Raw genomic sequence first — 15,374 nt, forward strand, 5'->3', positions numbered from 1 at the left:
TGTCAGATACATTAATAAATTAGTGTAATGGCTATAAGGGATATAAAGTCATATTCAGCAAATCCTAGAGTTTGAGAAATGCATTTTTATAGAAAATATAACTATAGACATTGACTATCTTTAATATTTTATTGATTTTCAGTATGAAAAGTTTAAGAAAAGCAAAAACAAGTTGAGACTAATAATGCTGATCATGTAGGAAGAACACTAGGGGATGGGGATTTATTCTAAGGGTCACGCTTAGCAATTGGAGATGCTGAGTCATTTCTGCTGTGCTTAAGTTATACAGTAAATACACAAGTTTCTAATAGGAAGTGGCTGCACATAAGCTATTCTTCACATCCCTTTTTGCTTCTATTGCTTATTTTGCCTAATTATTTTGTTTCAGGAAGGGTTCTCACTCATTGATAGCAAGAACTGGTTGAAGATTGTAAGACGCGTGGATTGTCTGTTGTTTGGAACAACAATAAAGGCAAGATGCTGTGTGTCAACTCTTTTAACCTTATGGTCATACCCTTCTCATCTGCTATGTGTGCATGGTAGGGGCTAGGGTGGAGTGGGCGGGAGCTTCTCTTTGTAGGTGAAACGGTTCAGGGAAGAAGACGCATGTTTAAGATAAGTTTACATTGGTTATGAGCAAAACAAGTTTTACAACAGGAAACGGGGATTGTAGAGAGGCAGAAACCTTGTTACCAAGAGGACACTGCTAAAGAGCCAGGGGCTTTGGTTGATTTCTCAGTACCTGTCTGATGCTCTGTCCCCCAAGCACAAATTGGGACGAGGTAGAGTACTTCATGGTTTGTCTTGCTCTTTGGATGTTAAAAAAGGTGTGTGTTTTGGAATGTTTCACTGAATATGTCTTTCCTTTTTTTCCCCTCGTTAATATTAAAAAATAAAATTCCCTTTTATTTGCTTTCTACCTATATTAAATGTGAAGAATGATCCTCATCAGAGAAACATGCAGGCTAATCACCTGGGTTATTTTCTTTCAGAAATAATGATAAAAACCAATCTGTTAGCATTCACTGAGTAGATCATATTGAAGCTTAGGCGAAAGATGATAATTTTTAATGGACTCAGAAAAAGTCCACGAACCCCCCCAAGAGTCTCCAAGGCATTCAAGGGGTCTGTGAACTTGCATGGATTTTCACTGACCTCTAACTGAAATTTATCATTTCAAACTTTGCCACAATTTAGTGTCTGTTTTCATTTTACATATGAGGAAGCTGAGTTTGAATTAGGCCAGTGGCCAAGGTTATAGCTAGCAGAGAGCTGGGTTGCACATTAGTCTTCTTACTCCCAGTCCTGGATTCTATGTGCTGAATGAATGTACAGCTCTTTCAGAAAAGTTACACTCTGCTATCTGTTTGATATTTGAGGGTTTTTTCCTGATTTTTAATTTGTTATTACAATTTTTAATAAAGAGCAAAATAAAAATCCACCCTAATTTGACCATTCAAAAATAACCATTATTAACATTTTGAAGTTTTTACTAGACTATTCAGTAAGGCTGGTGTTTGGATGCATGTAACAGAAAACCCAGATATAGTGGCCTAACAAAATAGGGGGTTTGCATTTTCGCTTACTAAGAAATCCAGAGGCGCGTAGTTGCTGGCACTGGTTCAGCAGCTCAACAGTGTTAAGGCCAACATCTCGCTAACTCTCTTGGCCTCTTCCTCATAGTTGCAAAATGGCTGCTGCAGCAATATTGTATTTCCATTCAAGGAAGATCAGCTTCATTTGTCCCTTTTATAAGGAAAACAGAAATTTTCCTATAAGGCCCTCCACCTCCCACAATCTCCAGAAGAGGCCTGTCTCATGGACCAGAACAATGTCATGTGTACCTCACTCTCCAAACTGGAAAGGAGATTAGGAGAATGTTTGGCTTTTCCAGCTCTGGTGGCACAGTGGTTAAAGCGCTCAACTACGAACTGAAAGGTCGGCAATTTGAACTCAGCAGCCACTCCAAGGGAGAAATATGTGGCAGTCTGCATCTGTAAATATTTATAGCCTTGGAAACCCTATGGGGCAGTTCTACTCTGTCCTATCTATGAGGTCACTGTGAGTTGGAATCGACTTGATGGCAATGGGTGTTCTTTTTTTTTGATAGAAAAAAAGACTGAGATTAGTTTATGAGTCTGAATCGATAGCAGCTGGGTTTTTTTTGGCAGTATAGCTAATTTATAAAATTGAGATCTCACTCTCCAGAGTATTCTGTATCCTGCTCTTTTGCCATGTAACATTATATCAGGTCATTATGTAGTCTTTGAAAATATGATTCTTAATGGCTACATGGCATTTTATTGTTTGGATGCAACATAATTCAGTTAACGAATCCCCAATTTTTCACTATTACAAAGATGTTTTGATTTTCACAGAGAGTTATTTACAGGGTTGCTTGTCTTTTCCTAAGTCCTGGAAGTATGAACATTTATGTTGTAAACTTGTCTGCCAGATTGATTATACTGTTTCCACTCCACTGGCAACATGTAAGAATGCTCATTTATTCAAATCCTCCCCACAATTTCATAGGCAAAAGTTAACATCTTCCTTTGATTTGCATTTCTTTGATAACTAGTAAGAATAAACGTTTTTTGTGTGTTTATTAGCTGTCTGTATTTCTTCTATGAACCACCTGCCCAAGACTTTTTCCTAATTTTTCTCTTTTTCAAAGTATTTAGAATACTATATAGAGATTATGTTGTGTAGAAATATATATTTATATAATTTGTGTAGTTATATAATACTTTAAGTATTTTATTTGTGTAAATATATAGATTTTTAAAAATATTTAAGGCTAGGAATTTTTTGCCTGTTGTTAGTGTGGATTGTATTCTTTATTGTCAAGTTATTTCTAGCTGCTTATTGGATTTTTTTCTGAATTCATTTGTTTAGCCTCTTTTGTTTTTAGCTGCCATTGAGTCAGTGTGACTCTCAGGGACTCCATGCACAGTGGAACAAAATGCTGCCCACTCCTGTGCCATCCCCATGATTGGTTGCAGATCAGACTGTTGTGATCCATAGGGTTTTCACTGGCTAATTTTCAGAAGCAGATTGCAGGTCTTTCTTCCTAGACTGGAAGCTTCGATGAGACCTGTTCACCATCACAGCAACACGCAAGCCTCCACCTGACAGACGGTGGTGGCTGCACATGCAGTGCAGTGGCCGGGAATCGAACTCAGGTCTCTCCCATGGAAGGCCTCTCCACTGACCCACCACTGCCTCACCTCAGCCTCCTTACTAAACTTTTACTAGTTCTGATTATTTTATTATTTTTTTTAATTTCTAGGAAAGCAGTTTTATAATCTGCAGATAATGGTACTGTGTTTATTTCCAGTAGTTTATACCTTTTATTACTTCCTCCACCTTACTGAAATGGCTGGACCTTCCAGAACCACGGTGTATTTATATGGTTATAGTGGCATCTTTGACGTCTTCCTGACTTGAATGTGAAGTAGTGTTTAGATGTTAAGTACAACTCTGGTTGTTGATTGGATATTCTTTACCATGGAAGGTATATTCTTTCATTTATAGTTCATTTATTAATAATTTTAGCAGGATTACATATTAAATTTTATCAAATGCTTTTTTGATACCTATCGAAGATCATGGTTTTTTTTCCTCCTTTGATCTACTGATTTGCTGTAAAATATTAATATTGAACCAACAGAGTCTTCTTTTTGCCTCAGCCTGGCAAAGGGTATATCTTTGTTGCTTCTTGCCTTGGATAACTTCTAGTTACCAAGTATTATACAACAAGACCACTGTTTAAATTGAGAAATGGAAGAATTTTCATTCCTCTCATAACAATGTGAATATAGCTTAAGTCCTGTGGGTAATATCTAAGTTATTTCTATTTCTTTATGGACTGAAATAAGTAGATTAATTTCTGCCTGCTTATAACATACACTTCTTTTTGTTTGGGCAAATCTCATAACAAATGGCCCAGTCTGCTATCAGCCAGTACCATTTTCATCAGATTTGCTGAAACAAAAGGAAGCACATGTTCTAACAGGGAGCTCATGGGTGGTGCAGTTAACTAGCTTGGCTGCTAACCAGAAGGTTCATGGTGTGAACCCCCCCAGAGGCACCTCGAAAGAAAGGCCTGGTGATCTACTTTCAAAAAATCAGCCATTGAAAACCCTGTGGGTCACAGTTCTGGTATGACTGTGAGCGGGAGTCAACTCAATAGTAACTCGTGGTTTAAACAGTAGACGTATAGTTCCCTATCCAGAGGGGACTTTGGTTCAAAGGAGTAAACCTAAATCTCTTTACTTCTCACCCCCAGTAACTCACTGAGGAATTTTACCATGATTTTGTCTGGCCTATGCTTTGAGTATTGCCTCTTGGTTTCAAAGCAAACAAAACAATCAAAGAAAATGCCGAAATTTCTTCTCTGGTTAAGTCCTTTTTTTCTGAGTTCCCTCACATCTACAGTAGAGGAATGGAATTCACGGTCAGCGATGGGAAAACAGCTTTGTTGGGGTCCTAGTGATAAAAGAAGATTTCTCACAGATCTAGGGGTGGAAACTAAAACCAACAAGAGAAAACCAACTGGTTTGTGAGGCCCCTGTCGTTTCCGTGGCTCTCCTTCTCCGAGGCTGCTGCCTGGGCACCTCATCTCACAGAGTGTGATGCTGTCTTTACAACATCTGCTTTGTAGCCTGTAGCCTGCGGCTTAAGAATCTTCCCTTGGAGATTCTGTTCACACCTGTGAATCAGCACTTGGTGGGCCTAATCACCCCAGGAAAGCAACGAAGTCTTGATTTTCTTAATTGTGAGCCTGTGAAGATAAATGTAGAGAAAAGCACTGACCCTTAACTTCGGTTTCCTAGACGAGTCTGTGTAATAGGGAATTTCCTATTAGTTGTAATAACTTGAAATTGTCTTGTAAGTAGGGTGGGAACAATTTAACATGTAAGCCTCTACTGAATATATAGTAATTCTGTGCTAATCTCCTTTGATGATAGAAACTGGAGACTATATATTTGGGGCAGCTTATGGCTGCTAGTATATACTTGAAAACTTCATTTCCCAGCAGGGAAGTCTTTCTGGCTTTTAGTTATGGCATAAAAATAAATCTCATCAAGATTTTCAATCTAGTAGTCCTTTTTGTTAAGCCGGTGGCAGGTTTTCCATTGTGGTAATCCATGGCATTGAGGATGTGGGATGGAGATGTAACTCATTTTCAGATTCTTCCTGATGTACCTTGGCTTTATCTTCGGTCCACATGCATTGAAGTGGTATTTCTGGCTTTAGATGATAAGCTCAAATTCTTTCGGAAGATTTTACAGAAGCAAACATAGAGAAGAACTTCAGCCGCGCTATCAGACATATACCTTACCCTGACATTTCTTGGAACTGCATTTCCAAGAAACCCTGACTACCCAAACTGGTTCTTATGTACGCTCATATATGATCTAGACTTATGCAATTGGTCTCAGATTTTTGCCGTGCTTATCCACTTAATAACAATTGCCTATTTGTGTGTATCACTCTTTAGCCAGCTACAAGGTACAATTATTTAGTGTGACTGTTTCCAAAAAGGTCAGTTAGATATTACAGAATCGTAATAGAAATAGCTAATATAAAAGTACTTCATTAATACATCTTCATGTAGGTTCTAAATTAGGATGAATTAGAAACAGCTATAATTTCACAAAAGAAGATGCATATTACCAAAAACTATATCGTTCTCTTAACAGTTCTTTACCTTTCTTCAGAGAAAATTAGCTTTTAATGACTTTTGATAATTTTAAGATTATCCACCCAAGGAAAAATGGGCAATACACACACACACACACACACACACACACACAAAAGCCAATAAGCACAAGAAAAATATTCAAACTCACTAGAAATCAAAGAAATGATTTTTTTTTTTTAAGGAATGAAATTTAAAGATAAAAATCTGCGCTAACCTAGTAGGTTTAGAAAAATTTAAAAGAATGAGTATCTTTAGCATTGGAGGGTAGAGGAAAGTGGGTATAGGGACTCTTGGTGGGAATAAATTGGTACTGTCTTGCCATGGGCAATATATACCAAACATGAAATACAAATATCCTTTGACCCAATAAGTCTGCTTTTAGACATTTATGTACAAAGTTGTATGTGTAAGGATGCTCACCAAAGCTTTGTGGTTTATAACAAGAAACAAAGCCAGAAATAAATGCTTTTCAGTAGGGGGCCAGTTAAATAAAGGGATTTCCTCAACCATTAAAAGAAATGAGATAGACTTCTATTATTATATGCTTATTGTTAAATAAAAAATTAGGTTACAGAACAGTGGTGTAGTTTAAAATATCACATATATAATATAACCTACATAATTTAATGTAGGTAGATAATGGATTACTTTTATACTTGGGAAATATTGAATGAATTAAAAAATAAAGAGAACCAAACAGTGACAGTAGAGGTGACAAAACCAGTGACAAAAGGAGTAGAGGTATCTGTTCTTCTAAACTTGATACTTTACCATTTCCTAGCCGTGCCAAGAGTTTTCTATAGTCTAAATAAGTGGCCTTACTTGATGGCTTCATCTAAAAAATTTTTCAATTTTTTTATTGTGCTTTAGGTAGAAGTTTACAGAGCAAATTAGTTTCCCATTTGATAGTTCGTACATAAAGTGTTCCCTGACATTGGTTGCATTCCCCACAATGTGTCAGTACTCTCCCCATTCCCACGCTTGGTTCCCTGTTTCCTCTCATCTGGTTTTTCTACCCCTTCCTGCCTTCTCATCTTTGCTTTCGGGCATATGTTGTCCTTTTGATCTCATATAATTGATTGTTCTAAGGAACATGTTCCTCTTTGGTGTTATTGTTTATTTTATGGGCCTCTCTATGGTTTGGCTGAAAGATGTCTCCAGGAATTGCTTCAGTTCCAGGTCAGAAGGGTGTCTTAGGGCAGTAGTCTTGGGGGTTCCTCCAGTCTCGGTCAGACCAGTAAGTCTGGTCTTTTTTGTGAATTTGATTTTTTGTTCTACATTTTTCTGCCGCTCTGTCCAGGACCCTTTGTTGTGATTCCAGTCAGAGTGATTGGTAGTGATAGCTGGGCACCTTCTAGTTCTTCTGGTCTCGGGGTTGTGTAGGCTGTGGTTCATGTGGTCCATTAGTCCTTTGGACTAGCTGTTCCCTTGAGTTTTTAGTTTTCTTCACTCTCCTTTGCTCCAGATGAGAAGAGACCAATAGTTATATCCTAGATGGTCACTCACAAGCCTTTAGGACCCCAGACACTACTCACCAAAGTAGGATGCAGAACATTGTCTTTATGAACAATGTTGTGCCAATTGAGATAGATGTCCCCCGAGTCTATGGTCCTTTGCCTTGAAGCCTAGGAACTTCATCCCATGAGGTGTTTGGTTATGTCTAAGAAGTTTCCATGACTGTGCCCCTTGTGTTCTCTATTGTCTATCTTAATATACATGGAGCACCTACAATTATGTATGTAGAAATATCCACAACCAAACCTGTATCTGCAGGTAGGTGTGGTCCATTACACCCTCCAACACCTACTTAGAATACCTATATACCAGTGTATCCATTTGTAAATTATTGTTTGTTAATACTATTGTGGCAGGATTGTCTGTGTTATAGTAATTACCATAGCTGCCCTTTATTCTTGCCTTCCTCTCAGTGTCTCCCTTTGCCTTGGTCATGTTGATGTTGTGCTGACTTCCCCTATATTGTGTATTGCCTTTCGCTTCACTAATGTTAATCCATGTCTTCTATCTAGTTAATAATTTTCCCTCCTACCTCTTCCATCCCTGGTAACCTTCAAAGAATGGGTTTTTTGTTTGTTTGTTTTTTCTGTGTATAAACCTTTTCTTGTTTTTTTGTAATAGTGGTCTCATAATATCCTTTTGTAATTGACTTATTTCACTCAGCGTAATGTCCTCCAGATTTATCCATGTTATAAGGTGCTTTGAGGACTCATCATTATTCTTTATGGCTGCATAGCATTCCATTGTATGTATGTATTACATTTTGTTTATCAATTCATTTGTTCATGAGCACTTAGGTTGTTTCCATCTTTTTGCTATTGTGAATAATGCTGCAATGAACATGGGTGTGCATATGTCTGTTCTTGTCATGGCTCTTATTTCTTTAGGGTGTATACCTAGGAGGGGGATTGCTAGATCGTATAGTATTTCTATTCCTAGCATTTTAAGGAAGTGCCATACCATTTTCCATAGTGGTGGTACCATTTTACATGTATAAGAGTATAAGAGTTTTACATGTATAAGTGTATAAGAGTTCCTATCTGGTACAATCTCGCCAGCATTTGTTATTTTCTGGTTTTTTGTTTTTTGTGTTTTTTTTTTTTTTTTGATTAATGTCATTATTGTCAGGGTGAGATGGTATCTCATTATAGTTTTTATTTGCATCTCTAATTTGTCTAATGAACACGAGCATTTCTTCATGTGTTCGTTAGCTGCCTGAATGTGTTCTTTGGTGAAGTGTCTGTTCATATCTTTGCCCATTTTTTAATTGGATTGTTTGTCTTTTTGTTGTAGAGGTGTTGAAGTTTTCTATAAATTTTAGAGATTAGACCCTTGTCAGGTATGTCGATTTTATTGATGTTTTCAAAGAGCCAACTTCTGGTCTTCTTGAGTCTATTGTTTTTCTGTTCTCTGTTTCATTTATTTCTGCTCTAATCTTTATTATTTCCTTTCTTCTGGTGAATGCAGGCTTCTTTTGCTGCTTTCTGTTTGTTTGAGTTGTAGGGTTAATATTTTGATTGTGACCCTTCTTTTTTGGTTTTTTTTTTTTTTGTGTTTATTGCTATAAATTGACCTCTGAGCACTGCTTTTGCTGTGTCCCAAAGGTTTTGGTATGTTGTGTTTTCATTCTCATTTGATTCTAGGAATTTTTTAATTTCATCTGTTACCCAGTGGTTTTTAAGCAAGGTGTTATTCAGTTGCCATGTATTTGATTTTTTTTCCTTGTTCTTCCTGTTACTGATTTCTGTTTTTATAACATTGTGATCAGAGAAAATGCTTTGTATTATTTCGATGTTTTGGATTTTATTGAGTCTTGCTTTGTGGTGTAAAATGTGGTCTATTCTGGAGAATGATCCACGTGCATTGGAAAAGAATGTATACTTTGCTGCTGTTGGATGGAGTGTTCTTATATGTCTGTGACGTTGGGTTGGTTGATTTTGACATTTAGATCTTCTGTATCTTTGTTGAGTTTCTTTCTAGTTGTTCTGTCTTCACCAAAAGTTGTGTGTTGAAGTCTTCTACTATTATTTTGGAACTGTCTACTTTTCTTTTCAATGCTGTTAGAGTTTTTTTTTGTGTGTATTTTGGAGCCCTGTCACTGGATGCATATATGTTTGTTAAGGTTATGTCCTCTTGGTAGATTGACCCTTTAATCATTATATAATGTCCTTCCTTATTTTTTATGGTGGATTTTGCCTTAAAGTCTATTTATCAGAGATTAATATTGCCACTCCTGCTCTTTTTTGATTATTGTTTACTTGATATATTTTTCCGTCCTTTGTGTTTTAGTTTATTTATTTCTTTGTGTCTAAGGTGTATCTCTTGTAGACAGCATATTGATGGGTCGTGTTTATTTTTTTATCCATCTGCCACTCTGTCTCTTTACTGGTACATTTAAGCCATTTACATTTGGTGTGATTATTGATAGACTAATTTTACTGTTGTCATTTTGTTGTGCTTCTTTTGTGGTGTTGATGGTTTCTTTGTTCCACTTAATTTTCTGTGCTGAGTTCTCTTTGTTTGTGGATTTTCTTCTCATTTCTTTCATTGTTGTTGGTTTTGTGTTTACTGAGTCTTTATATTTTTATTATTTTTTATTTTTATGAGTAAGTTTGTTGACTTTCTTTGTGGTTACCTTGAAATTTACCTTTATCTTCCTAAGTTTAAAGCGGCCTTTTATTCCTTGATATTGCCTCAACTTCCTCTCCACATGAAAGTTCTATAACTACACCATTTATTCCCCCTTTTTGTTTTGATATTGTCATCATTTACAGATTGATGTCTCTGGTTCCCAGTTTTCAGTCTGTTAGCTTTATTTTATTTTTGAGAATTCTTTATCTGCTTGGTATCTGGCTGATGCCATCCTGTGTCTTAATCCCAGGTTGTCGTTTAATGTTGTTGGTTTCTCTGTCCAGAGAACTTCCTTTAATACTTCTTTTAAGGTTGGTCTGGTTTTTACAGATTCCCTTAATTTCTGATAAATTTCCTAATTTCACCATTGTATTTGAGAGACAATTTTGCTGGATATGTAATTCTTGGTTGGCAATTTTTTTCTTTGAATGTTTTATATAGGTCATCCTATTGCCTTCTTCCCTGTATGTTTTCTGCCCTGTAATCAGAGGTTAATCTTATTGGTTCCCCCTTATAGGTGACTTTTTGTTTTTCTCAGTCTGCTCTCAGGGTTCTTTCTTTGTCTTTGGTTTTGACAAGTTTGATTATGAGATGTCTTGGTGACTTTTTTGGAGGGTCTGTCCTGTATGGGGTTTGTTGAGCTTCTTGGATTGTATCTTCTCATCTTTCATGGTGTTAGGGAAGTTTTCTGCCAGTAAATCTTTGACAATTCTATATGGGTGTTATTTATTTATGTATTTTGCCTCTGCCTGTTGTGGAATTCCTATCACATGTAAATTTTTCCCCACATAATTCTTAGGCTTTCCTCATTTTTCTTCATTCTTTTTTCTGATTTTTCCTCAAACAAATTGGTGTCAAGGAGTTTGTCCTCTGTTTCACTGATTCTTCAATTGATTCAATTTTGCTCCTATGTCCTTCTATTGAGTTGTCTATTTCTGAAATTTTATTGTTAATCTTTTTGATTTCTAGTTTCTGTTTTTGTATGGTTTCTAATTGTCTGTATGTCATTTTGTTCTTGTAGTATTTTCCTGAATTCTTCTATTGCTTTGTCCGTATTTTCCTTGATTTTGTCTGTGTTTTTGTTGGTTTTGTCTTTGTTTTCCTTCATCTCTTTCTTGATCTCTTGGAGAACCCTTTATATTAGTCTTTTGAATTCCTTATCAAGTGGTTCTATTCCCATTTCTTCCTCCAGAAGATTTTATGGTTCTTGATTTTGGTCACTTGCTGGAACCATCTTGTCCTGTTTCTTTATGTGATTTGATATTGTCTTTTCTCTGAAGCATTAAGGTATTATATTTATTTGTTTATTGTATGTTTGTTTTCTGTGTCCTTATTTTTGTTTTATTTCATTTTGGTATATCCGAGTAGATGGGGCGTGCATGCTACTCTGGTCAGTAGTCTGGCCACACTGGAGTTTTCACCACCTGTCTCCAGGTAGGTAGGGCAGCAGCTGGGTGTGTGAGCGTGAGTCCCTGTTTCCTGGTCTTGCAGGATGGCCGAGGATGTAGCTGGCATTGCTGGTGAGGTGATGTGTCTGTCCAGCCGGTCACTTGGGCATGGGTGCAGGGAGTGTTTTTACTGTTCACTGGGTTGGATGTTGTGTGTGTGCACTACTGATCACTGGGTGGTCGGGGTGAGGGTGCCCGGGTTGACAGTCACTGGGTAAGTGGTACAGAAACTCACCAACGGTCCTGGGTGGGCAGGGCTGCTCAGGGATGGTTGGAGTGGGCACAAGCTTCAGTTGCAGGCAGGGGGGCAGTGCAGGGGGTGAGGAAAGAGAAATGCCACCAGTCCCTGGGTGCCTACTAAGAAGGCGTGCCCCTGACCGCTACAGCATGATGTGGGGGAGGATGTGCCATTGGTTCATGGGCCCCCAGTGCAGGCGGTTGGAGGGAGTAAAAGGTGCTGCTGGTCTGTGGGTCCCTGGCATAAGTGGTTGGGTGTAGGAGCAGGCATCTCCAGTTCACAGGCTCCCAGCACCAGTGGCTGGGTGGAGCAGCAGGTGCCACCAGTCTGTGGGCCCTGGTGTGGGCAGCTGGGCATAGGAGTGAGTGCTGCTGGTCCTTAGTTCCCCGACGTAGTTGGCTGGGTGGAAGAGGAGGTGACGTCAGTCCTTGGGTCCCTGGCACCGGTGGCCAGGTGGAAGAGTGGACGCCGCCAGTTTGCGGGCCTGGCTCAGGTGGCTGGGCTTAGGAGTGGGTGCTGCCAGTCCACAGGCCCCTGGCATGGGTGGGTGGGCAGAAAAGGGGGCACCGCCTGTCCACAGGCTCCCAGTACACGTGGCCGGGTAAAGTGGGTGCCACCAGTCTGTGGGTCCCCAGTGCGAGTGGCTGAGCAAAGGGGTGGGCGCTGCCAGTCTGTGGGCTCCCAGCTTGGGGTGGGGTGGTGGTAGGTGCCACTGGACCGTGATCATGTACAGGGGGAGGGGAATAACTGAGGCGGTTGGGGTACATTGCAGGTCCGCAGGCCTCCAGCATGGGGACTGGGAGGCAGGGTGGGGAGCACTCTAGCCTGGCTCTGGATGTGGGTGCAGAGTCACTCCTGCTTGGCTGCACCAGGTGATGGGGGCTTTGGCTGACAACACTGCTTGCTTTGTCCCAATATGGCCACGCTTTGCAGGTTCAACTTGCAGGGGACTGGTGATCCATAATTCTCTGTGTCTGCTGTTTTTGTACAGTCTCTCCTACTTGGCACTTCGTCTGCTACTTCAGCTTTGTCTTTGATGCTCAGGGTTCCAAAGTTGCCATCTATATCCTGTTCATTTGTTTTCCTGGGTCTTTGTTGTAAGAGGGATGTTATGAGGCTTCTGACTACGCTGCCATTGGACTGCCCCCCTCGTCTAAAAATTTACATAGCGTAAACAGTGAAAAGGAGAAGCTAAGACTATTTGCTTATAGGATGCAGAATTTTGCATACAGGATTTTGTTAACTGTGGTTAGAAGTGTTTTCAAGTTAGCGATGTGGTTTATATATTCATTAAGTGAAAAAAATCTGAATTTCTTTGCAGAAGAAATTGAACAAAGGAATACAGTATACAGAATCGTGTCTGCGGTGGCTTTGTATAAGCTCCCTCCTCTAAACTGGGCAAAAGATTAGACTGGAAAAAGAGGGAACTGCTACTAAAATAATGTTTGTTGTTGTTATAACTTACGTCTGTTTTTAACCTCACAATCAAGTAAGTTTGATGTAGTTTCCAGATTTTTTATTATTATTTCATCTGTCCTACATTTGCTAACTTGCAAAGGGATGTAACTCAGACAGCAATTAGAAACAGCATTCCGCTATGTGATTTGTACAGTAGTCTGAATTTCATTGGCCTTTTAAATGTGACATCCACCTGGCTTGCTCTTTTATATACTCAGCTTTAGAAACATATTGTCGAGCCAGGACCATGCTGCATTATCTTCACTGATTTTCCACTTACAGAATTAGAAGCTATGAAATTTTCATTTCAAAGCAAAATAAAACATTGATCTTTTACTTCAGTCAGTATGGAGGCCTTCTTTGGCTTTAGGATATGGGCTTTTCCATTTTTGCTAATGTCAGTTCCCTGAAGGAAATGAATTCTAGTATGAGATATAGCTCTCAAAGAGAGGGAGAAAAATAATTACTGGCTTTTTTTCTATACCCACATGAACAAGATTGGGTAATTGCTCCCTCATCCATACCTCTTCTCCCTCCAATCAAAGGGAGTGACTCACTAGAAAACCCCACAGTAAATAAAAGTGATATATCTAGGGTCACTCAGGGTAACTTCTTATTTGTCAAACAGAGCAAAAGCCGCATGTTCCGGGTGCAGTTTAGTGGAGAGTCAAAGGAGCAGGCGCTGGAACACTGCTGCAGCTGTGTGCAAAGCCTGGCCCAGTACATAACTGTCCAGGTGCCCGATGGAATCATCCAGGAGCTTCGGCCAAGTCCTGGCCCACTCAGGGCAGGTGAAAGCCACGGGCAGGACTGTGCGGAGAGTGTCCCACTGCAGCACGGAGTAAGTAGGCGACTGTACTGGCCATACAAGAAACTTGATTATGCAGTGCGCCATGGGTGCCAAAATCAAAATGGAATTTGTCGAGTCCATCAAGTTTATAGTTTAAAAGATATCTAATGTTGAATAACTTATTTTAATTGAAGGTTTGATCCTCATTGTATCCTCCTATGATCCTAGAGGAAACCCTAGTGGAATAGTGGTTAAGTGCTACGGCTGCTTAACCAAAAGTTTGGCAGTTCGAATCCACCAGACGCTGCTTGGAAACTCTATGGGGCAGTTCTACTCTGTCCTATAGGGTCTCTATGAGTCGGAATTAACTCGATGGCAATGGGTTGGTGGGTTATTGTTGGATGATCCTAGAAATTAGAAGGGGAGGGAGTCGTTCTGAGTGTCACTAGAGAACAGTGGTTCTCAGAGTGTGGTCCGAACATTTCCCCCTGAAGCCTTCTCCGGGGTCAGCCAGGTCCAAATGATCTTCAGAATGGTGTTGTTGTTGTTTACCGTTGAGTCAGTTCTGACGCATAGCGGCCCCATGTGACAGAGCAGAACTGCCCCATAGGGTTTTCTAGGCTGTAATTTTTACGGAAGCAGGTCGCCAGGTCTTTCTCCCATTGGGTGAGTTTGAACCACCAACCTTTCAGTTAGCAGCTGAGCGCTTAACCATTGTGCCATGAGGGCTCCTTTTCAAAATAATATTAAGATGGTATCTACGCTTTTCACTGTGTCGACATTTGCATTGACGGTACAAAAGCAACAGTGGACAAAGCTGCTGTCACTTCAGCACCAATCAAGGCAGTGGCACCAAACTGTGCTAGTAATTCCTTATATTTTTCACCAGTCACTCGCTCTAAAAACAAACGAAAATACCCTGCATGCTGAAGTATGATGGTTGTCTCAAGGAAAAGCTCTTATGTGATTTTTCGAGTTGTAAACTGAACTAGCCTCTTTTTTCACAGAATACCATTATTACTTGAAAGAACTATGGTTTATTCAGATTTGGGTATCTGGTAGACATTTTCTCAAAAATGAATGAAGTAACCCCATCACATCAGGAAAACAATTGAACGTACTTATTGACAATGATAAAAATTTAAACTTTCAAGTGAAGGTTAGAATTTTGAAAAATTTATTATCAACAGCTTCCTAACCCGAAAGACTTTTCTGATGTTGATATTAATTACTGTGATTTTTTTTTTTTATTGTACTTCAGGTGAAGTCTTACAGAACAAATAGTTTCTCATGAAACAGTAGTACACATATTGTTTATGACATTGGTTAACAACCCCACAACATGTCAACCCTCTAACTTCTCAACCTTTTTTTTGGTGAAAATACACATAGCCAAAGATACACCATTTCAAAAATTTCTACATGCACAGTTCAGTGACATTGACTATGCTCTTCCAATTGTGCTGTTATTCTCAAGATGAAGGCTTACAGAACAAAATAGTTTCTCATTTAACAGTTACTGTGTTGCCCTATGACAATGGTTAACAATCTCACAACACATCAACAATATCCTTACTCAACCTTGTG

The 15,374-nt window shown here is 39.2% G+C and overlaps 1 protein-coding gene across 2 annotated transcripts in view; it reads left to right on the forward strand.

Annotated features, from left to right (window-relative positions):
• REC114 (REC114 meiotic recombination protein) overlaps positions 1-15,374 on the forward strand; it is a 121,600-nt gene that overhangs the window by 96,986 nt on the left and 9,240 nt on the right. Inside the window, exons 3-4 of one of the 2 annotated variants that reach the window (XM_004374813.2) lie at positions 389-472; positions 13,626-13,838. In XM_004374813.2, coding sequence (XP_004374870.1) covers positions 389-472; positions 13,626-13,838 — 297 coding nt within the window. The remainder of the gene's footprint in view (positions 1-388; positions 473-13,625; positions 13,839-15,374) is intronic. The other variant, XM_023729822.1, reaches the window with a different exon arrangement.

Source organism: Trichechus manatus, unplaced genomic scaffold (genome assembly GCF_000243295.1).
Source record: "Trichechus manatus latirostris isolate Lorelei unplaced genomic scaffold, TriManLat1.0 scaffold00030, whole genome shotgun sequence".
Taxonomy (NCBI): domain Eukaryota; kingdom Metazoa; phylum Chordata; class Mammalia; order Sirenia; family Trichechidae; genus Trichechus; species Trichechus manatus.